Source organism: Anabrus simplex, chromosome 1 (assembly GCF_040414725.1).
Source record: "Anabrus simplex isolate iqAnaSimp1 chromosome 1, ASM4041472v1, whole genome shotgun sequence".
Lineage (NCBI taxonomy): Eukaryota > Metazoa > Arthropoda > Insecta > Orthoptera > Tettigoniidae > Anabrus > Anabrus simplex.
The window spans coordinates 845,086,404-845,109,994 of record NC_090265.1 but is presented as its reverse complement, the minus strand read 5'-3'; the positions used below and the strand labels follow the sequence as shown (position 1 = coordinate 845,109,994).

The following is a 23,591-nucleotide window of genomic DNA, read 5'->3' as shown; positions in this document are numbered from 1 at the left end:
GTCAGGGTAAGCATTGTGATTACTGGGTTTGGAAGTAATGCACTCTGCCCTGATATCTCTCGTTTGGATATACAGTGATATAGATGTTGATTCCCATAGGGAACATGAAATATTTAAAAAAATATTATGTCCAATAACGGACCATTTATATTTGTATTATAAATTTACTCATTTGGGACAAATATTTCAGGTTCCCTATGGGAATCAACATCTATATCATATGATGGCCAAGCAGGCATCACTTTTTTGGTAATGAGACAAAGTCTCTCATAGTGCATTGGCACTGCCGGTGGCTCCAAGTAGCCTACACAGTGACCTCCACGGTATGCATCTTGGTGGGTGTGCCAAGTACCAACTGATGAGCCTGACTTAGAACACGGGGGCGAAACGCTGCCAGCCAGGAATGAGTTAGCTGGAAAATTTATAATGTCCAATAATGGTCCATTTATATTGGATATACAGTGCCGATCATTGTGCATGATAACGCAAGCTATCAATCAAATAATCACAATAATAGACATGATGCTGTATAGACTTTTGGGCTTATGCTGTGTCAAGAAAAATAAGGTGAAATTCTTAACATTTCGCAGAAAACTGTGCTCTGCGTCCTCAGAAGAAATCTTGATTGACCACGAGAAAGGCTTCTTAAACAATGGCCCTGTGAAATTTTGAATGTTATACTAGAAGTGGAAATGGTACGTTCATTCACCGCCAGATGGCCCCCAGGATGTGGCACAATGCTAGCGTTTGAAGCGGAAGCTGACCGAACCCTCACAGTCAGACTAAGCAGTCCGCATAACGTGTTTTGCGTAACAAATGACGTAGACCGGTGTAAGATATAGACACAAGCCTGGAATGAAACATCTGGTGACGAGGAATGTACGAATTTGGAAAACACACAGACAAAATGAAAATAGTGAAGGGGGCTGGGAAGGGAACTACCTACGTAAATTTTTAATGGTTGGCAACCAGGTATTACTTAATTGATAGCCGGTGTCCCTGTTGAAATTGTTAGGATTTCTACGTATTTCCACAGCTTCCCGTATAATTCTGGACCTGTAGTCTCTAGTGTGGGTAAGAGCTCGAGCATCTTGGAATATGACATCATGACCCGACGATAGAGCGTGCTCAGCTATTGCCGATTTGTCTGGTTGGTTGAGACAAATATTAGGTTCATGTTCTTTGATACGGGTACCTGGACCTGCAAGTTTGGGTGATGTATACCTTACTGCACGTACAGGGAATTTCGTATACCCCAGGATGTAAACGGGGGGACAGTTTGTCCTTGATTTTACTCAGACTGTGAGCAATTTTAGTGGCGGTGCCAAACACGGTTTTTCTATTGTGTTTGCGGAGGGCTTGGCAATTCGATCTGTGTTGTGAATGTAAGGCAAGTAGGCAGTTCCCTTCACTTCTTCCTTCTGTGAGCTTTGCTTGGTCGTTTCTCTGGGATGTAGGGATCTATGAATCGGCAAATCGCTGTACCATTACCCTTGAACGCGACTTGAGCGTGTCCATGTCCACCTGGATATGTTATGGCTCACAAATTCGTCTCGCCCTCTTGGCGAGTGTCGTGAGAATGCCTTGTTTTTGTGCTGGATGGTGGTGAGAATCTGCATGAAGATAGCAATTTGTGTGGGTAGGCTTACGATAGATGGTATGTCCTAAGGGGCCGTCCGGTTTCTTTCTTACCAGAACATCCAAGAAAGTAAGGTATTTATCCGACTCCATCTCCATAGTGAATTTTATTGACGGATGTTGCTGATTTAGGACATACCATTTATCGTAAGCCTACCCACACAAATCGCTGTCTTCATGTAAATTCTCACCACCATCCAGCACAAACACAAGGCATTCTCACGATACTCGCCAACAGGGTGAGACGAATTTGTGAGCCATCACATATCCAGGCGGAGTTGGACACGCTCAAAGTAGCGTTAAAGGGTAATGGTACAGCGATTTGCCAATTCATAGAGCCCTACATCCCAGAAAACTGACCAAGCAAAGCTCACAGAAAGAAATGAAGGGAACTGCCTACTTGCCTTACATTCACAGCACCACAGATCGAATTGCCAAGGTCCTCCGCAAACACAACATAAAAACCGTGTTTGGCACTGCCACTAAAATGGCTCACAGTCTGAGTAAAACCAAGGACAAATTGTCCCCCCGTTTACAACCTGGGGTATACGAAATTCCCTGTACGTACGGTAAGGTATACATTGGCCAAACATGCCGGTGCATTGGTACCCGTATCAAAGAACATGAACCTAATATTCGTCTCAACCAACCAGAAAAATCGGCAATAGCTGAGCATGCTCTTTCGTCGGGTCATGATGTTATATTCCAAGATGCTCGAGCTCTCGCCCACACTAGACACTACAGGTCCAGAATTATACGGGAAGCTGTAGAAATACGTAGAAATCCTAACAATTTCAACAGGGACACCGGCTATCAATTAATAACTGGTTGCCAACCATTAAAAATTTACGTAGTGAGCCCTTGCTGGCGCGCTCATAAAAAGATAGATTTATAGATATTGAGATATGTGAGGAGAATAATTGTAGAAAATACGTGCTGTGATTGATAGTTATGAGACCCAATGACTTAGAAGGGCCAGGCTAGTGAGGGTCAACAGTAGAAAGTTGAAGCTTTGTCTGACATTGACAATGTCGCTATAAAACTGTAGGGTCATTGCAAGACTTCTTTAGAAAAAAGTCGAGACAATGGAAATACAGGGTTTACTCGAGCAGAGAAGACAGTGTTTTAGAAATCCAAAGAAAGAGGGAGTTCTTGAAAGGAGTGTTGTGTCAAGAAGGGTTTCTTTAAGAGATTTAAGACGGGCCGGATAAAGATGGTAAAACTGCACTATGAGGAAAATTAAGCTATTTGACACACACAACCCATGACTGAATGGAGGCGGTAAATCTTGGAAAATATATGGTACAAGCGGAACTAATGTGGAGAGTTGCACTCGAAGATGGATGGGGATACCATCGCCAGAGTAATCAACCAATAATATGGGTTAAACAGAACGAGTGTGGATGCGATTAGAGGACGCATAGAAGCCTGATAGAGGGGAATTTATGAATAGGACGACTGAGACAGTTTTTAAAAAGGACAGAACCTAAGTGTGGAGGACAGTCACTCATTTGTGTTCGTGTGAGAAGCGACTTTCAGTTTGTATTGGCAGAGAGATTCAGTTCGTATTAGTGGAAACGTTCTGTTAGTATTCTGAGACATTCTAAATGTAATCACATTGAAATTCTAATTGTCAATCTCATTTTTTAAGAGCTGCAATGTTAATTCATGTGTACGTTACGTCCGCCGAAGACAGTTACTCAACCTTAATCGAGTTTTGAACTTATTCTCGAACTTAATTTCAGAAGCAAATGTAGAATTATTTTATGTTGGACGGAGAGTGTCATTCTAAGATCAGTTAAATATGAAAACACTGTTGAAGTATACGCGCAGCTCGCGTAAAGGTAATTCAGAAGGGACACGGTGTAATCGCGAGGCATTAGAAGCAGTAAACAGGTGTGGAGGATATATCAGTATGATTGACATGAGTGAGGCATATTACTTGTGCGTCCGAGTATCGAAGGCCGTCATTTTACAGAAACGAAACTGAAGTTCAGGAGTTTCTGACGGGCATCCGCGAACGGTGTTCGCTAGTGAAGGGAAAAACATTAGAAAGACAGTAGGGAATAGAGGCAGAAACACAATCTACCAAGACAAAATAGATCACGATAGCCATACTTAGTGATTAATAACTCCTTGAGTCAAAGGATAAATAATAGAGGTCTGAGTGACATTTGTGCCACCAGTAAGAGTCCAGTCATATCAGCGAGGGACAACAGCAGTAGCAGTGTCGTATCCAGAACAGGCGACGTCATGATCCAGCCCAGCATCCAAGGAGCAGTTGATCCAATAGGACCCAGCGATGGCATCATGATGGAGTAGAAGCAGTAGGGAATGTTACCCTACGCTGGAGGAGAGATGACAACCGAAGGATGAGTAGAAAAAATTTTTTTTAGCATGTAAAACTCGTGTAGATGTTTTAGAGGGAACGTTTTATTTTGTAAGTTAAATGAACGTCATCTGCAGTTAGGCAATGCCATTGAGAGTGCGCATTTGATAATTAAATAATAAGATAGGGATTTTCAGAGAGGCCATTAAGGTAAGATGGTATGAGAGTGTGGACAAGCCTTGGGACCACATGTGTGCTATTACGGAGCGTCGTTTTCCAGGTGTGTGTGCAGGCAAGTGCCCTGCGAAGTGAACATATTTGAATTCCCGTCCCGGGTGATGTGTGGTATTGGTAATCGCTGTCAGCTGATGTTATATGCCAGCTGGACCGCGAAGGTATTTATATGGATCCCAAGGAGTGTCAGATTTGCAGAGGCATATGTGATGATAATATTAGCATCGCACTACTCACGAGTATTGATTATTGATTTCCATAAACGAGTATTTTAGGCCAGGAAACAACTGCAAGAACGTCAGATTGAAGTAGGTTGTTTAGTTTCTGCCATGATTGTCAGTTTTTATCGGCATGAATGGAGATCTGCTTAATGTTGAATGAGAGAGTACGTGAGAGTGTATTCGCTATAACGGAGTGACATTATATTCTTAAGTGTCTGTGTGTATTGATTTGTTTTAAGTTGTGTTGTGATTCATTGCTTTGTAAATAATTGTGTGTGGTATATGAAATCCACGCGAGGGTTAAAATCCACGTTTATTTGATGTTGCGTGTGTAGTTGATGAGATAACAATTCACTCAGGATATACAGTATTGTAGATGAGGTTAAATTGTAGTGTTCTCCTAAAACGTCTGCGCGAGGTGGATAGGGACTCATCGAGGATAAGCACATCGTGATGAGAAATAAGCAAATACTTCGGCTAAGTGATCAAATATTCGATGGTTAATTATGTTCGTAGTTTTGAGTGCACATATATATTGAATTCCAGACATTTGAGAGATGAATTTGAGTGCAATTCTATTCGTTTTATGTCATGAGTTTGTCGCAGTTATAGTATGCTTTGTCAAATTAATTGCTTTGATTTTTTTTTAATAAATTAGAATAAATTTACCAAGTGTAGCCATTATTTTAGCATAGCTCCAACCTTGTATATGTCTGTCAGTGGACGTATATGTTCTCCGAAATCTTAGCCTAGCACAATTAGTCAGACGTTCGAGAGAGGGCGTGAACCGGTCACCCCTGAGATACTGAGCAAAAGTCGGAGCAAAACCAGATTTTGGTGGCACATGAGGACAGTAGGTAGTTCCCTTCCCTGCCCCTTTCACTATTTTAATTTTGTCTCTGTGTTTTTTCCAAATTTGTACGTTCCTCGTCACCGGATCTTTCATTCCAGGCTTGTGTTTATATCTTACACCTGTCTATGTCATATGTTACGCAAAACACGTTATGCAAACCGCTTAGTCTGATTGTGAGTGTTCGGTCAGCTTCCGCTGTGAACGCTAGCGTTGTGCCACATCCTGGGGGCCATCTGGTGGTGAATGAACGTACTATTTCAACTTCTAGTATAACGTTCAAAATTTGAAAGGGTTGTTGTTTAAGAAGCCTTTCTCGTGGTCAGTCGAGATTTCTTCTGAGGACGCAAAGCACAGTTTTCTGCGAAACGTTATAAATTTCATCTTATTTTTCTTGACACCACAAAAGCCCAAAAGTCTATACAGCATCATGTCTATAAGTATGAGCCATGAAAGCATTAATGGCAAAATCACAATAATGTTTTTCCACCTAATTGATGCTTTTTATTCATTGCCTTAGGCAAATCTAAGATAATTAACAAATACAGTACATGTTTCAACTGCTTTGCAGTCATGATCAGCTGTACGAACGAAAGCTTAGGTGATAATACATTAAAAGTAAGCACATGTGTGTTCTTTAGTCAATCTTAAAAAGTATCCCATGCGAAACTAAAATCTTATAGTCTAATTAAGAGAGAGAGGTAGTGTTGGGGGGAGGGGGTTGTGTGTGAATTGTGTGGAGGTGAAGGTGGTTGTTTAATGATACTTAGCGTCTAACATATTAAAAATACTTATTGGTAGTTAAAATGGCTTAAAATGTCTTATAGAGTGTGCGAATATGCTTAAAAATATTAATCCACTTTTCACTGAGTATAGTTGGAGTGTGTTAGACGTTGTTTTCCTTTGAGTGTCCAGCTTCTTATCACCAGGTATAACACTTTTTTTTTTAAAGTTCCTTTAATACTTTTTCTAAGGGTTCATAAACTGGGGTTTATCTTGCTTTTACTTATTTGCCTTTGGAAGATACACTGTTGTGTTGGGAGTATCAATGTGTTCAAATTCGTCTAAATGGATAGCTTGCACACGATCTGTAACGATACTTGGTGTACGTCCTTACTACTCTCGCTGTCCTGGGTGTTGGTCTGTGTCAACTATCCTCGACCGCTACTTCACCAGCCTACGCAGTGGCCTTCATCACGGTATGCACTAGCCATGCGTCTTGGTGGGTGTGCCATTTACCAACTGATGAGGCTAGCTTGGCACACTGAGGCAAAACGGTGGCAGCCTGGAATGAGTTAGCTGGAAAAGTTTTAATGTCCAATAACGGACCAACGATATTGGTATTATTAATCATAATTATCATAGAATTTACTTGCAACTTGCGCTATGAAACTTGTAACTTGAACCATCTCTTGCTTCGGAAGTTAATTGGTAACAATGACCTATAAGTCTGGACCGTATTCCAAAATTTGTTACTTATTGAAGACTAATGGTTATTTCTGTTTCTGTGTAGGTGCTCGGCTTTGGAATTTAAACTCTCAAAATCTCAGAAGAAGGTGCTTAAACGCTTTCATAGATATCTGGCTCATGGCTGTACAAAAGCTAGTGAAGATACGATATCTGCCGGAGAAAGTTCTGCAACTTCTGAACCTACTGGAGAAACCTTTGAAGTCAATGACATTCCAGATCTTCATCAGAAATCTCTTAGAGCAGAGAAGAATGCAGAAAGTGCAAAAGTTATGTCTGTAGATCCATCACTTGCAGAGAGAACAGGTAGGAAATTTACATAAGCATGTTTAATTTTTATACTGATATGGTTATCCATTACAGAATATTTTACATAAAAAAATGTATTTTTTAAAAAAAGAAAAGAAAAATGAAGTATCACTTCCCAATGAACTATGTCTAAATGTACCTCCTTTGTCTAGACATTTTATATTCATTCTGTTCATAGCTGTGAATGAAAAATAATTAACCCCAACAAATTAAATTGATATAGAATTATATTTGAATTGCTAGTAACTTTGTTTTAACCTATTACAGTTACTGGTGAATATAATGCACATTTAATCTTGCCGGCATTAATGGAAAACCCTAAAAACTATCGATGCCGAGGTTGTTATTGTCAGGAGTTTTCAGAAGATTGGTTCAAATAATAACCTTACATAAGGATATTTTCAAAGTTAATACATTTCAAGATAGATGCATGGTGTATTGGAAAGATGATCGTGCTTGCAGGCTATAGTTTATATAATATTTTGTCCAACAATAATGGTGTATGGCCTTCGCAGAGGTCAGTGGCAGGTCTTTTTAACACACACATCCAGTTCCTGAGCCATTGGAATTGACTAATGAAGGTTAAAATCTCCAACCCTTCTGGGAATCAAACCTGGGATCCCTTAGTGCAGTGAGATTAACGAGGGAGAGCATGATATGTTTTTGATTGTTCTGAGACTTAAAGCAACCCTTAAATTGTTGGGTTATGTTAAACAAAAAATTCATAATGTTGCAGTTGAAAATCAAATCAACCAGGCAGGCATTAGAGTTTGATGTCTTGCTCTGAAAGGACCCTAGATTTTTGATAACTTTGTCACTGATGAGGACTATTTTAGACCTGGACTACAGTTTTAAAATATTATTTTGGTTCATAGTATTTTCAGTTTGTGTGTGCTCCACTATTGTCTGGAACTTTTGTGAGGAAGGTTAGTAGAAAGCAAGGATCAGTTGAAATATTTCCTAGTCTCCAGACCACAGTCCAATTGATCTCTTGTTTTAGGGGCTGATTAAAGACTTTGTATATGCCACAAAACTCAGAACACCAACTGATTTACAAGAATCCATCAAACAAGCCTGTTAAGTAATAGATTCAGACATAAAATTCTGTCTGTTTACCTGAAACTTCCAAGAATTCTTTTCACCTTTTGTCATTGTGAAGAGGATGTGATAAAACAGAGGAAAAATGGTAGCAGTGAAAGAGTGGCACACCTGTCCCGTTATAATTCTGTAATATCTCAACTGATACAACTCTCTTAGTTCTTAGACTTGATATTGATTTGCTTGCTACCTTTGTCATGAAAATAAAATAAGCCTGACATGTACACGGAAAACAACTATGTGCAATCATCATAGCAAAGGGAATAGACCTTTCCATGAGCATGCTGTTTATTGCTTGCTGTTCATGTACTGGATCATAATCATCCTTTTCCAACTCCAATTGCCTTGTCTCCCTCTTGTCCTATCTTTATACATCTTCTGTTCCAGGACATCATCTCATCTGAGACTTCTCCCCTTCACATCTGATTTTACTGTCTCTATCCAGCGTTTCCTTGGCTTCCTCCTTGGTCTCTTTCCGTGCACAATAAGGTCAAAGTACAGTACACGCTGTGGGTGGAGGATGCAGATGAAGAATACACCCATGGTATCCCCTACCTGTCCCAAGAGGTGACTAAAACGGGCAACCAAGGGATGATTGAATTAGAACCATGAAAGTACTTGTGATTAGTAGCATCATGCGAGGAACACCATAGGTCGCCTTTACTTGAGAGTAGTACCACTATGTTAGGTACACGATAGGTTTGTGATTAGTAGCATCAAAGAGTGATTCACCGTGGTTTTACAGTACCTGTGTTTAGTACCACTATACACGGAACACCACAGGCTTACTTTGCCTGTGATTAGTACCATTGTGTGAGAAACACTGTGGGTCTGGGTAGTGCCCGTGATTAGTACCACTATATGATCGACACCACGGGAATGTCAGCGTCCATGATTAGTACACCTGTGTGAGAAACACCATGGGTTTGCGTTGCTTATGAGTGTCACCATTCTGTGAGAAACACCGTAGGTCTGCGTTATCTGTGCGACGTACAATACTTGTGAGTAGTACCATAATGTGTGGAACACAGTGAGTCTATGCTACTTTCGATTAGTACTGCAACATTAGAACTACCATGATTCTACTTTACTAGTGATAAAGTACCATTATGGGGGGCATTAACCTGGATTTTGGATCCCTTTAGACAAGTATCATCAATTCAGGATTGTGCTTTCGAAGCAGTCCCTTGGTCAGTAATTGTTTTAAGTTTGTTTCTGGGAAGGTGGGGCATTGCGGGTGGGATCCACTGATTGTTAAAGTTCATAATTATTGTTCATCGTCGTCTTTTTGAATTCTAGTCAGTAGATCGATTTTGGAATTATTTTTAACTTTCAGTATTGTGAGTTGGATCCGCTGATTATATTAAATTCATATTCGTCCATTCATTCTTCATCATCATGTTTTCAATTTTGGTCAGTGGATGATGAATTTTGGACTTTTAAATTGTCATTACTTTTCGTCTCGTTTCTTACCATTAGGGGTCGATGACCTAGATGTTAGGTCCCTTTAAACAACAATCATCATCATCATCAAAGTACAGTACCTCGGAAGCACAATCTCAAAAGACAACAGAGTCAAGCAGGAAATACTAAGCAGTACACAGAAAGCATCAAACTTTTACAATCAAGTCAGAAACCTATTCTGGGGCTGCAAAATATCACAAAAAGCAAAAACAACCATGTACCACACCAACTTTGCACCAATTCTTACATATTGTTGTGCCCGTTCACACGTCCGCGACAGCTTTCAAAATGGCGCCGACTGAAGGTATGGGCTATGTAATCTATAGCAAGCAAAGAATAGACACCAGTTGCGATGACACAGAGGGCCATTACACGTCATGGAACGGTCAAGTATTCAGGGTGAAACGGACAGTGGACGGTCTACTGTATTGTTTTACAAAAAAAAAGTAAAAAAACTTGATTGTTAAAAATAAACTCCATCTTAAATTTTCACAACGGAGACTGAGGACGCAATTACCGACCGCGGTATAATTCTTTTAGGAGTAACAAAGGATCTAAATGTATATTAAAGGAAAAAGCATCGGAAAGGGGAAGAAACAAGTCAAATCACCGAAAAATAGCATAGTTGACTCGAGATATTAAGAAGGAATCACCTACAAGTGCTACGAGATACGCGTGGGTGGATACTCAGCGCAGTGATCTACAGTCCGCAAAAGGAGACCAAGCCAACATAAAAAGGATCACACACAAGAAAAGAAACATCTCCAATGGTTGAATCAGAATAAAAATAAGTTTTCGTCAAGATCTACAAGAAGTGCAGACAGAGAATAGACGCACTGAATTCATTACCAACGAAATCGAGGATACGTCGGAGAGCCACGAAAGAAAAAATTTAAAAAAATGAAATTAAGGACTACAGACGTCAAAAAGGAATTGTATAATGGCTGTACACTACATTATAATCATCAATTTAGAGACTGACAAGAAGACCATGAGGATGATGTGCTAAATACACATGATGGACCAACCTGGGGACCAGTACATCTTGCTATACGACCGAGCCATGATGAGGAAGGCGACAGGAAATCAGACAGCACTTCCATAATGAAGAAGCGGATGATGTACCAGATGTCCAACCCATGCCCTAACCGAAGACCCAACTACATCCATTTGGGAACAGAACAGCTGGACCAGGGACAACCATGAGCGAGCTAAGTCATTTACAATATTTAATCGCATAATTTTTGGTTTGCCTACACATGTACCTTAGGTATGTGCCGATGGGCTAATTGTAGACCGATACATAAGAAATGCAAGTGAATGTTACCAACGAAGTGTGAGATATTTAAGTTCGTAGTTACATGATTTAGCAATATAGCAATAGTTTCTGATGTAATGGATATATACGTCAACGTATATCAATCGAAATACTCATATGTTAAAAATTAAATAACTGGAAAGGAGGTTCAACCTATTCAATACTCAAAAGAAAGAAACGTAGCAATCACATTTCTATTTAAATGGGACCGGTTTCGACCTTAGTCTAGGTCATCATCAGCCATAAAAAACATGTAAAATGTTTATGAATGTTGGAGGTCAGTTTCACGCTCTGTTAGGCACAAAGACACGACACCACCTTCTGTCCTGCACAAAGTCACAACACTAACAATCAACATGCGAAGATCAAAAAGGCTTGAATTCGCAGACGAACAGATCTGCAGTAGAAAGCTGCCAGCTCCCGGTAACCAGCGCGGCACACTCAAGGTCACGCGCTGCGGCCAAACACCAAAGTAAAGTGGAGAATGTTTCGAAGGTTCAGAACCTGTCACGGCTGCGGGAAGCCAAGTACGTATATAAAAATATACGACGCCAAGTAGTACAACCGAATGAGCACCCGTACTCCAGTTTTACATGTTTTTTATGGCTGATGATGACCTAGACTAAGGTCGAAACCGGTCCCATTTAAATAGAAATGTGATTGCTACGTTTCTTTCTTTTGAGTATTGAATAGGTTGAACCTCCTTTCCAGTTATTTAATTTTTAACATCAATAATTTCAATGCGGAACAATGAAATTTTTATCTTTAAATACTCATATGTAGCGTGAGGTTTAAAAGAGAAGTGTGGAAACGGCTGATTATAATGACATACTGGGAGATTACAGAAATTTCATAGAGGTAATGTTACAAGTTGACGTCACGAGGGGTTGTGCGCGGTGTAAAAATAAACAAATGGAATAACGCATTGTTTTGCTACACAATAAGGGCATTGAACTCAATCATAGATTATGAGATACAGCAATTTTTAAATGTTGACTTAAGAAACAGTGTGGTACTTTGACATGGTCGTGAATTTTGGAACGCGACGAGTTATTATTGAGGCTGCGATGTTAAAATATTAGATAGATGTTGTAATAAGGTTACGATTGTGTTAACTGGAGCGAAGGTTCGAGTTATATAGTGATATGAGAAGTTTTATTCGCACTACGCAGGGGCCATCGAGTGCCTGCAGTTTAAGATATGCCACACTATATTTTTTTTAGATTCGTATACGTGAGATTGCCCACACCGCTGGAGCGTCCTAAACCAAGGTGTGAACAGAATTTATTATTGTAGAAGTATGCTCGTGACGGAATCGTATGTCAACTTTAGATGTGTTGTAATGAATATCGGAATACAACGATACGTTTGATAGCTGTATTTAACCAAATGCATTCACGTCACCGATGTATTCGAGAGTATGTTTCTGAACACCGCGGCATAGCGCTTCCATAGTAACTGCGTAAGAATAAAGTAGCTTGCATTGAAGTAGAATGTTATGGAATATAACGAAGGAAAGGGACATTGAACCTAAAAGGACATGTGTATGACAGCCAAAGATTATGTTGAAATTAGTTAGATAGCTAAATAGATTAATATTCTCCATTTGAACATTTTCTCAATAAACTACAGCTAGGGAAAGGCTAGAATAGGAGCCGTATTTATCAGGCACTGGGAACGAATGCCTTAGTTCGTAAGTAGTTATCCATGCACAACGAGAACGTAGCAACAAAAACATGACTTCGGATTTACTGAGATTTATTTTGATTTATTCAGATTTATTCAGATGTATTCAGATTTATTCAGATTTAACTTATTAGTGGATTTGAGATACACTTCGGCTTAACATTGTGTCTAAGTGAGACTTGTTTAATTAGTCTAAAGGAAATGAGCTATCCTAACAAGTTGATTGTGTTGGTATTACACTTACGTCTCAACTGCAGTGTGGACCTTAGATGTCCAGTGATCTATTGTAAATATGTAGATACTCAATTTTTACTTCACAAAGGAACTGATCTTCATAATTTAAATACAGGATATTATTTTTGTTTTTACGAGCCAGCACTGACTCATATTCCATACTTGTTTTACGCAATTCCAAATAATGCCTCGCATAAATGCCAATTTAATAATCCAACATTTTATTAATAAATATCTTATTTATTTTCTACAATTGTATGTGTCATAAATTCTTCCATTACAGCCTAGTTCATAAGTTAGTTGATAGCTAAGAGAAGTATTGGGTAATTAAGTGTTCCATGTAATCATGACAAGTTCTCACGTAGTCAAATATTCAGATAAAATTTGTCGACGATTTCTACTATTACGTCGTGTGTTTCTGTAGGCGTCACCTGTAAGTTGAAAATCTCTTGTACTCACGTTAAGCGTATTCTATAGTAAGATTACATGTCTTACTTGCCATTAGAAAACCCTGAGGTATCCGCTGAGCGACCCCATTTCATCTGACTAGGCTGTCCAACGACGAGTTGAAATGGAGGTATCGGGTAAAGAATGTAACCTTCGAAAGGAGTTGCTTACATTGTTTAGAAGCATGTACTCAACTAAACAGTGATTGAAGCATAATTCAGACAATAGAAAGGAGGTCATTAGAACTATGAATCAAACTAATTGAAATGACAAAATCAGAAAATGATGCAAATAGGAAGGTAGCTGCATTGAGGTTCCTATTACCAGTGCAATAAAAATGTGTAAACTTAAGTGGTATGGGCACATTATGAGAATGAACAACGGAAGACCTGATTCTAATTCAGTTGCTTCCAAAAAGAGGTTCAAGTTTGTTCCTTCCCTCTTGATCATTTCTATGGTCTTTGTTTCACTCATGATCTGCTGAAAGTTATTGAACATGTTGTTCCATTCAGTCAATTTTTTTCAGTACTTCAGCTTCTGTTTCTTTCCATTACAGTATGTCATCAGCATATTGCAGATCATTTAGTTCATTGCCTATTTTCTTTATATACTTTGATATAAATTACTAATATGAACAAGAGTTGTGATAGGGGTCTTCCTTGTTGGACACCTCTCTTGTCTCAAACCATTTTGATCATCCACTGCCTAACTGAATACAGCTGTAAGAATTCTGGTATAGCATCTTTACTTCGTTAGTCAGGTACTACAGCACCTTGAGTCTTCCAGACATTCCCAGATCTTTTTCAAAGAGATACTCTTAGACCTTTTCAGTGTCTAAAAATGTAATCATAAGAGTCTTTCCATGCTCCTTATACTTCTCTGTAAGCATTCTTATCGCAGAAATGAGATTCATAGTATTTTGAACTTTCCTGAATCAGTGTTGCTCTTCTTCAAGCAAAGGTTCCACTATTTTCCTAAATCCCATTTTGATAATCTTCTCCAACAGATTTGTGGTGTGTGACAAGTGTTATGTCCGTATAGTTTCCACATTTCTGTGTCACCCTTTTTAATGAGTGGGTTGATGATTCCTTTTCTCCCACTTTGAGATTTTTTCTTCACAGATCACTAAGAGCACTCGGTAAAGCCAATTTAAGCTTAGCGTTCCTGGTACCTTTATCATACCTGAGGTGAAATCATTGGAGCACAGTGACTTTCTAGTTCATATACTGTTTTTAAAATCAAATTAATAGGTCGTGTAAAGTTAGCTGTCATGATAAAATTCTGTGTGAATGCTGTAAACTACAGATCTGAGCTATGATACTGATCATTAATTTTATGGCATACAATAACACATGGCCATGATCATTGAGGCATTGAAGTATAAATGGTCTGACACTGTGGTTATCCGCTTCGAGACCCGTTGGTCGAAAAAAAAAATCACCATTAGAATGTTGGCCGGCAGGGTAGTGGAGGTCGTGGTATACAATTTCTAATCACTAGATTGCGTGCCAAGAGCCTGGATTAAATTCCAAAACTCTCCACAGTGCTCATATGGAGTGAGGGCATATGACGCTGTTGATGGTGATTTGTCCGTCGGATGGAGACATTAAGCCTTGAGCAGACCCCTTGGTGCTATTCGATTGGAGTGGGCTATGTGCCCTCTCCCTTCCTACTATCATATATCACGTCATCCATTTCATCTCATTAACTCCTCTCACGAAGTTGATGTCAGGAAGGGCATCCAGTCATAAAAACCCGCCACGACAGATTCATCTCACCTCATACCCAACCCCGTAGAGAAACGGGACAAGGTTTGGACAAACGCATACAATAACACATTGTTATACAAGAATAACATGGATACATATGTATTCCTCACTTTCATCTCTCCTGTCCGACCTCCCTTGGTCGTCTGTTGTTGTTTTCCGATGCTGATGGTATTAGAGCACTTGAGGCCTATTGAGTCTTACATTTTCACATCCTTTGTGGCTCTTTTCTTTCTTTGCCTAATATCTTCATTTTTTGAAGTGTCGGATCCCTTCCATTTTTTTTCTCTCTGGTTAGTGTTATATAGAGGATGGTTGCTTAGTTGTACTTCTTCTTAAAACATTAACCACCACCACCGTGCATATTTACGTAATTCACAAATTAATGTCCAAGGTAGAGGAAATATTTGTTACAAACATTAAGCAAAATGTAAAAGAGCCAACACTTACAACACATGACATGAATAAAAAGGTTTTGTACTTGATTCAAAAATATAGAGGTTTTGAAGTGAAACAACAAAAGATTTGCAACTATGCACTAACAGATGCATTTAAAGAATTTAATTACTTTAAACTTAGCTCGCGTGCTTACAATACACTTCTTGCTTGTTTTGTTGGTTTATTAAACTTTAGCCCTTTGAACTCCATTATTCTTAGTGTATGTTTCTTGCTCCACTCCTAATTCATTTCTGCACTATGAGCAGCTTTAGGAAATGAACACTGTGAAACAATCTAACACAAATTATAATGTTGAATGATTGTTCCTATGTGATGCATTGTTTCATTGAATAAGAAAGCAGGTAAATCAGGATTGCCACCTCTCCACTCGTGCCATGGATTTGGAGGAGCATCACCCCCTCTAATTTCATTTTCACCATAACTCTATTCACTTTCATTTGCGGTATATTATTCAATATTAAATCGTCCATTTTAGCTATTGCTTCATCATCACTATCAATGTCCACTAACTGTTCCATGAGCGAAGATGAAGCAGAAGTCAGTGTTTACATTCAGTCTTGATCATCAGTAAACTTTCCTAAACATTCGAGGATAACAGAGGTTACAAAGTCAGTACGATTCCCCGAACTCTAGTAAATGAGGGAAAGGTGTTCTTTCAAAGAGCGTTAGATAGCTCTACAATACTGGAACACAGCACAGTCGTCATATAAACGCTGAAAGTACAAGCTATTGTCATGTCGAGTGGGGCTCTACATCGGAGCGCAAGTCTAATATTTCAATGTTGAGCCCCACTTGACATAGGAGTGCAAAATATTATGAATGAGTACATCTCATTCCTGCACACTTGATGTTGCAGTAGAGATCCTAGCCTTACACATTATCTAATTCAGGGAAATTATTCTGAGTGGTGAGGCGTATTATACTATGTATCTCTCTCGCCGGAGTAACAATCAAGAAATGAATGCGTAGATCAAAACCACACACTATACATCACATGAAACAAAATGCACAAACAAATTTAAGAACAATTCACATGTAGTCATATTTTCTGCTCAAAATCAATAGCCATGCAACGTTCAATGTTAGTTCTCTCACACAATTCCAATGAAAAGAGACAAAATAATAATCATCTAACATTTTAACCAACTCACTCCCTATTCAACGTGGGGATCCTGAAAATAATAACTTGACATAAATAAATAAGAATGGACTTTAGACTTTGATCATTAATTCAACATTGGTTCCTGAAAATAAGCACATGACAAAAAATATAAATCGCATCTGATTTAATACGATGTGGGCGACTCAAATACCTCGCACTGTTAAAATCTCAGAAGAAACCGTACTTGATGATGTGGACAAAAATACAAATCGGCCGCTTCACAAAGCTCTTCTTGGTAGACTCAAATTTTCCTCACTGGACAATGGCGGAATAACAAAATAATTGAGATCCATGCTCCTAATGTAGCAAAATCCTTTGGGTTCCCAAAGAAACATAATACGCTGGCCTCACAGGCTCCTAGCTCATAACTTGCTGCAAACATATCTAACCAAGGTAAGTCACAAAAAATAATCCTGTACACAAGTACCATAAATTCAACAGTAAATAGTCCCACATCCTAAGATCGCTAAATTGACATAGAATAGATGACGCAAACTATCATCCCATACTCCACATAAGTTTGGGTCAAACATTTCAAAAATCACACTCGCGCTCATTCATTCAATTCAGTTTAAATATTGACTCATCTTCAATGCTAATTGAAGACTAAGATTAATTCACAATTTACTCAAATTTATACATAAGTCCAGAAGGTTACTGAACTATCTCGTATTACATAATATGTTCCTTAAACATGAAATTGCAAATCTACAAGTTAACAAACAATAATCCAGTTATAAAATCTGACAACATGATCATGATGGAACACAAATAAGCCATATTTACTCTTAGAAAGTAAGGCGATGATACTATCAATGGCGTGGATCACTACTCCACAAATATTCGTCATCATTCACGCCATCATGCACACGCATAGGAAAATTTGATGCTTGTTCTTTGTCCTTCAAATTCCATTAATCTGACTAACATTAACCTTTTATTGATTCTAATCTTACTTCCTTTAACTTTACATTTTATCCCAAGATATACAATTTATATCAATACAATTAAAAAAAGCAAAATGTGGCAGAAAACACCAATAAAACAATGAAATAATTATAAATTATGCTACCCACACAGGTAAAAAAAGAAATAAAATGAAAAATACGACTCCATACACTAGACAACATTTTCTGTACAATATTTACAAGTTATCAGAAAATCCTGTGAAATGATGATAGGATATCTCTCGCTGACAAGTATGATTGTCTTCCTTGGATGATACTGGTGAGTTTGTGAGTTCTTAGGTGAAGTATAATCCTATCAAAATTAACCTATGCCCTCAGCTAAATTAGATGACGTTTGACATTGTATAAATTCATCCAAAGCTTGTACTCATCTTTCGTTGATTCACTACTTCTACCTGGGCCAGGCTGGCTCCATTTCTTTAGTGATCAGCCATGATCACCGTGGGATCAGCAATCCAGAAGTTAAAGCTCCTGCAAGTCTCCATCTCAGCAGTCCACGTTCAAAATCAATGTCTTCTCTCTTGAGCGTTCACCACCAGTAGAACTCAGTTTTATTCATGGTGAGAGCTAATACTGGTATTACGACTAACGAGATACAAACATTGGCATACCGCTGCCCTTGACCTAAAGAAACCAGTTTATGCTCACCTTACAAGCGCGACCACTGTTACATAGCACAAGTCCGGTTACATCCTTTGTCTACCAGTTCAAGTTCATGTTTATCTGCCATCTCTCTCCAACTGAAGTGCTGCTCTCTACTACACAAAAGTGGGCTTCGCTGTCTAAACACAGACTCTCGTACTAATGTGTTTGTCAAATATAATTCAGCAGTCTCTCACTACAATAACTTGAGAATTTCTAATGCTTCTCTAAAACATTTTGCACGCAACAGTCCCGTTTCTGAGTGCATTTAGTGTTTGTATAAGACCCACTCCTATGAAATTTTATAATGTCCAACTTTACCCTCTAGATAATAACTTAGACTGTCTGTCCATGAACGATGAATTACTTCTCACAACTGTTTACACGAAGTGACTCAAGATGAGAACTCAAGACAAGGAGCGCTGTCCTCTGCTCTCTTGCATAGTTTATTATATCGTCCATTCTTCCTTTTATTATGCTCTGCAGGGTACACATCGTACTCCAGTCGCCTCTAAATATTTGGATGACTCTGGTTTTCTATTGGGCTTTACCTGCACGTCCCATATGGCTTCTTCAAAATTTTGGCACCCGACATTTCCATCCAATCATCTTGATAGACTCTGCTTGAAGCTTCGCACTGGGCTTCCAAAGTGACAACCGTTGGTCCTGGCATTGTTTTACTGGGTTACTCCTAGTCTCGAAATATGACTGCCGAGGTCAGCTAAGCATCAGACAGTGGACATTGTGCCTTTCTCTTTCTCGGTGACAAAGCCTTATTTGGTTCAGCCTCCCAGACACCTGGCGCTGTACGTTTCTGCTTGTGTTTAGACATCTCAACACAAAGAGGCATAAAATTATCAAGGCTCCCAATAAATATATACATGTTGTTTTCATTAAATTTATATATTGACATTAGTACAGAATAAGGGCTTAATTTAGAGTATTATATTTAAGTAAACAATATAATATGAACTGACATTATATAGTATCGTTACTCTCTCTCTGCAGCAATTCTTACAACACAAGAAATGAAGAAGTTGAAAAAAAGTGACAAAAGTGATTATTTATGCATTTTAAGTCATAGATTATAACATAAAACTTACAAAACACATTCATTCTATGGTCTTTATTCAATAAAATTCCTTTGCTGAACCTGCTGATGATTGTCATCGCTGTTATTTTGTACTGTACTGAACTATCATTTGGCACATCACTCCCACCACCACCTCCCTTACCTACATTTACGGACTATTCTAAAACCAAATCTTCAACTAAAAGCTGACAGATAACAATATTCTCAGAACATGCCCTCAAGATGCATAAACATGTACCATATGCATTAAGGCCTCTACACACGACCCTATCTACTGGATCTGATCTGCTGGGTAGTTGGTACTGTTCTCCACACAACACAATCTGCTGTACCCGATCAGCAGTAGGCTGGCTCGCTCTGCTCTGAAAACACGTCACCACAGCTCTTTCTCCTTTTCAGACATCGATTGTAATAATCTACTAATCTAATTGAACTTATCTACTCACTGTACTAAATTAATACATAACGCGTGCTAGGCAGCCGCAAGACATCTGATGACATATCAGCCCAAATTGCACAACCTCCCTACACGACCCAACTTTCAGAGTGTCGCAATAGTGAGTTGGGATATTGTGTGGTCGCCCCGACCAACCACCCCCCTTGAGTTGTGTTGGCCCGACCGGTCCTGACAAGCCTACATGCCACCCACTCTGCAGGGTCCTTGCAGATCAGGCCTAGCAGATTGGGTCATGTATAGAGGCTTTTACTAACCGTTTAAACGCTGATGTCAGCATTAGCAAGAATACTAAATAATTTGGCTGCTACAGCGAACACTATATTGAAGTAAGTTGACAAAAGTTACTGGTGCTGCAAAAGAGTTAATGTAAGTCCTGATTACACAGAGTAAGAACCTAGTTACTTAACAAGAAAATTGGTTATTTTGGACTGTTTGTTCTTTTACATTGTTATAGCATAATGTTTGGCTGCAGGTTACTGTAATTCTTTCATGACTTTATCAAACATGTTATGATGCTTATGTAAGCTTTTTAGTTTCTAAAATATTGATACATATGTAAATGGTGTAAAAGGTTTATTTGTACGATTGGTGGTTGTGTGCGTTTTGGCAGGCATGGTTGGTTGGTAAGTAATAGCACTTTTCACCCTGCTGAGGAAAGCAGCAAGGGAACTACCTTGCATGTTATTTTCCTAGTATGCTCATCAGCAACACATGGGCTTTTGTGACAGGTGGTGGTAGGGCTGTGGAGGATCTGACTGGCTTTTATGCTGAGGACTCAAAATATCACTGGTTATAGCCATGTGATGAAAAGTTGAGATTCTCTTCAAATAACATCATTTAGCATAAACCTATTTTGTGTGCATGGTCGAGAAACATGCCGATGTTCTGGCTTATAGTATGTAGTCTTTCAAGTTACAATGTTCTGTGTGGTGTTGGTTGATTGCAATTTAAGTGTATTTAAATGTAAGAGAGCCATGGCTATTGATTTAGTTTAAAATTTCCTGTAATAGGAAAGGATAGGAGTGTTGTTCTGGATAATGGATCATAGAAGGCAAATGGTGAATTCAGTTTCAATAACTTAATAGTCTTGGAGTTGTCTTAGACATGTAGAATGAAATAGTGGAGCATGACCATATAAGTGGAATCAGAATGAGACTCAGCTTGGGTTTAATGGTTACAATAACTGTCCTCTGAGTTGAACTTGCAACCACCATTATATGTTTCTCCTTGTGGTCTTCTTTCTCACTGAGTTCTTGTGTTACAGGGGTTAAGGTTCAAGAGGAGCAGGTACCAAGAGGAGATAGTGTCAGTTCTCCACTCCAGGACAATTCAGTGGACAAGGACTCTACAGTCAAGGAAGGTAAAAGAAATCTTTTTACTACTTATGGAAATCACTTTATACTGCGATTTGTCCATTTTTTCCTATTTTATTCTAATTGCAGTGTAGGTGTCTTGAAATGGAAATAAAATATTAATAAATCTTCAGGGATTACCTCACAACATTATTTGCTTTAACACCCACCATGACATCAATTTTTTTTTTTTTTTTTTTTTTTTTGCTAGTTGCTTTACGTCGCACCGACACAGATAGGTCTTATGGCGACGATGGGACAGGAAAGGGCTAGGAGTGGGAAGGAAGCGTCCGTGGCCTTAATTAAGGTACAGCCCCAGCATTTGCCTGGTGTGAAAATGGGAAACCACGGAAAACCATTTTCAGGGCTGCCGATAGTGGGGTTCGAACCTACTATCTCCCGAATACTGGATACTGGCCGCACTTAAGCGACTGCAGCTATCGAGCTCGGTAAAATTGTTTTAGAAAACCATATTGCATTTTATTATGATATTGTAAGTGTTCACCCACTGAAGATGGCTCAAAATAAGCTGAAAAACATGTTTGGGTAAAGTAATTCCATTTTAATAAATCGCAATGTCTATTGAATAGGAGGATTGTTATTAAAGTCATTTTGTTGTAAGAAATCTTCAGTGATCGCCAAAAAAAGTGATCACTTTGTAAAATTTGAATCGGAGATAAACACCAACATACAGAGACAGCTTCCATTTCGGGCGGTTTTATGAGCTAAGAAATCTATATTCTAAAAGTTTAAAAGTAAGAGGTCATAAATGCCACCCAATGAGCTGCTTTACGACCTAATTACTAGGCTCTTATGTTATTGCACCTGTGGGTAATAACACTTTTAAGTTTTAACAGCTTTTGCGATACTGGAGGGGAATGATATAATTGGTGATTCCCATAGGAAACCTGAAATATTTGTCCCGAATGAGTAAATTTATAATACTAATGTGGTTGGTCCGTTATTGGACAAGTTTGTCCCAAATTAGCACACTGGGTCGAAATGCTGGCAACCAGGAATGAGTTAGCTGGAAAATTTATGTCCCGTAACGGACCAACTGTATTGGTAAGAACATTTCTTCAGTTATTCTTTCACATTTGTTGAGCCTAGTTGCCTCTTAGCCAAGAAGGCGGTGTGAGGGTTATCGCGTCGAGGATGGACGAAGCATTCGTTATGCTGCTAATGTGATTGGTGCAGCATTTGAAATTATCTAGCGTGTTGTGCTACAATTCTGTAACCTCTGAGTGGGTAACAAAATAATTTAAAAAATTAAAAACAGTTTAAGTATAGAAAATGTAATTAGCATTCAGGAGATAGTGGGTTCGAACCCCACTGTTGCCAGCCCTGAAGATGGTTTTCCTTGTTTACTCTTTTTCACACCAGGCAAATGCTGGGGCTGTACCTTAATTTAGGCCATGGCCGCTTCCTTCCCACTCCTAGACCTTTCCTATTCCATTATCACCATAAGACCTATCTGTGTCAGTTCGATGTAAAGCAACGTGTTTTAAAAAAGTATTTAAATTTAGAGCAATACATTTAACACATATATAACATGGCACTAAATATAAAAATTAAAAATCCTACCTTGATGTTTTACATTGCTGTCGCAGTGGGCTATTCCCATTCTAATAAACATTAGATTACCAAAAGATAATTAAAGGTTTACATAACAAATACAAAAAATACAAAGGTACACCGTCGAAGGGAAAACAGTTCTCGGACGGAGGAATATAAAGCTACTTTCAGCCAATGACACAGAAAATAGTGGCAAAACATGATAGATACATTTTAATGTTACAAAACTATTTAGAAAAACGTTCGCCTCTAACACAAGGTGAAGATGTCTGCAATAGAAAAATTAAATTATTGATAATATTTATATTTTACAGGTTAACGTGAAATCCAAGGACGAACTCCTGCATAATGAAACAAATTTTACATTAAAATGAAATTGGCGATATAACCAAAAGTTAAGAACAAGAGTGCTTACCTCCAAAGAGAGCCGAAGCCCCTATGTGAGTGGATCTCAATAGCCACCATATCTAACCACTCAGACGGTCAATCAGGAAAGACAAGACACATCCACTCGCTCCCACCCAGGAGCAAGTGAACATTGAGAAACAGGAAATGGGGGCAAGCAGAAAGATGACCAATAGAAATTCAGAGTTAACCCCATTCCTGCCCACCTTTCTGATTTACCAGAAAACTTTGTTTTTTACTCATCTTCTGATTTTCCGATTTAATTTTACTTCTTCCTATTTTTGACCAATGTGACCTCCAGTACGGTCAATACTCTTCTCCTAGGTTAAATTCTTATATACTTGTGTAATTTACGCAACCTCATTTTCATCTTGATTTACTAGTTTCATTTCCTTATTGATAGTTCACTTATGTATA

General features: G+C 38.7%; 1 protein-coding gene across 3 annotated transcripts in view; it reads left to right on the top strand.

Annotated features, from left to right (window-relative positions):
• The window catches only part of Ate1 (arginyltransferase 1), a 145,132-nt gene that overhangs the window by 15,727 nt on the left and 105,814 nt on the right, over positions 1 to 23,591 (top strand). For all 3 annotated transcript variants that reach the window (XM_067136422.2, XM_067136421.2, XM_067136423.2), the window contains exons 3-4: positions 6,786 to 7,045; positions 21,107 to 21,202. In XM_067136422.2, the coding sequence (XP_066992523.2) occupies positions 6,786 to 7,045; positions 21,107 to 21,202 (356 nt within the window). The remainder of the gene's footprint in view (positions 1 to 6,785; positions 7,046 to 21,106; positions 21,203 to 23,591) is intronic.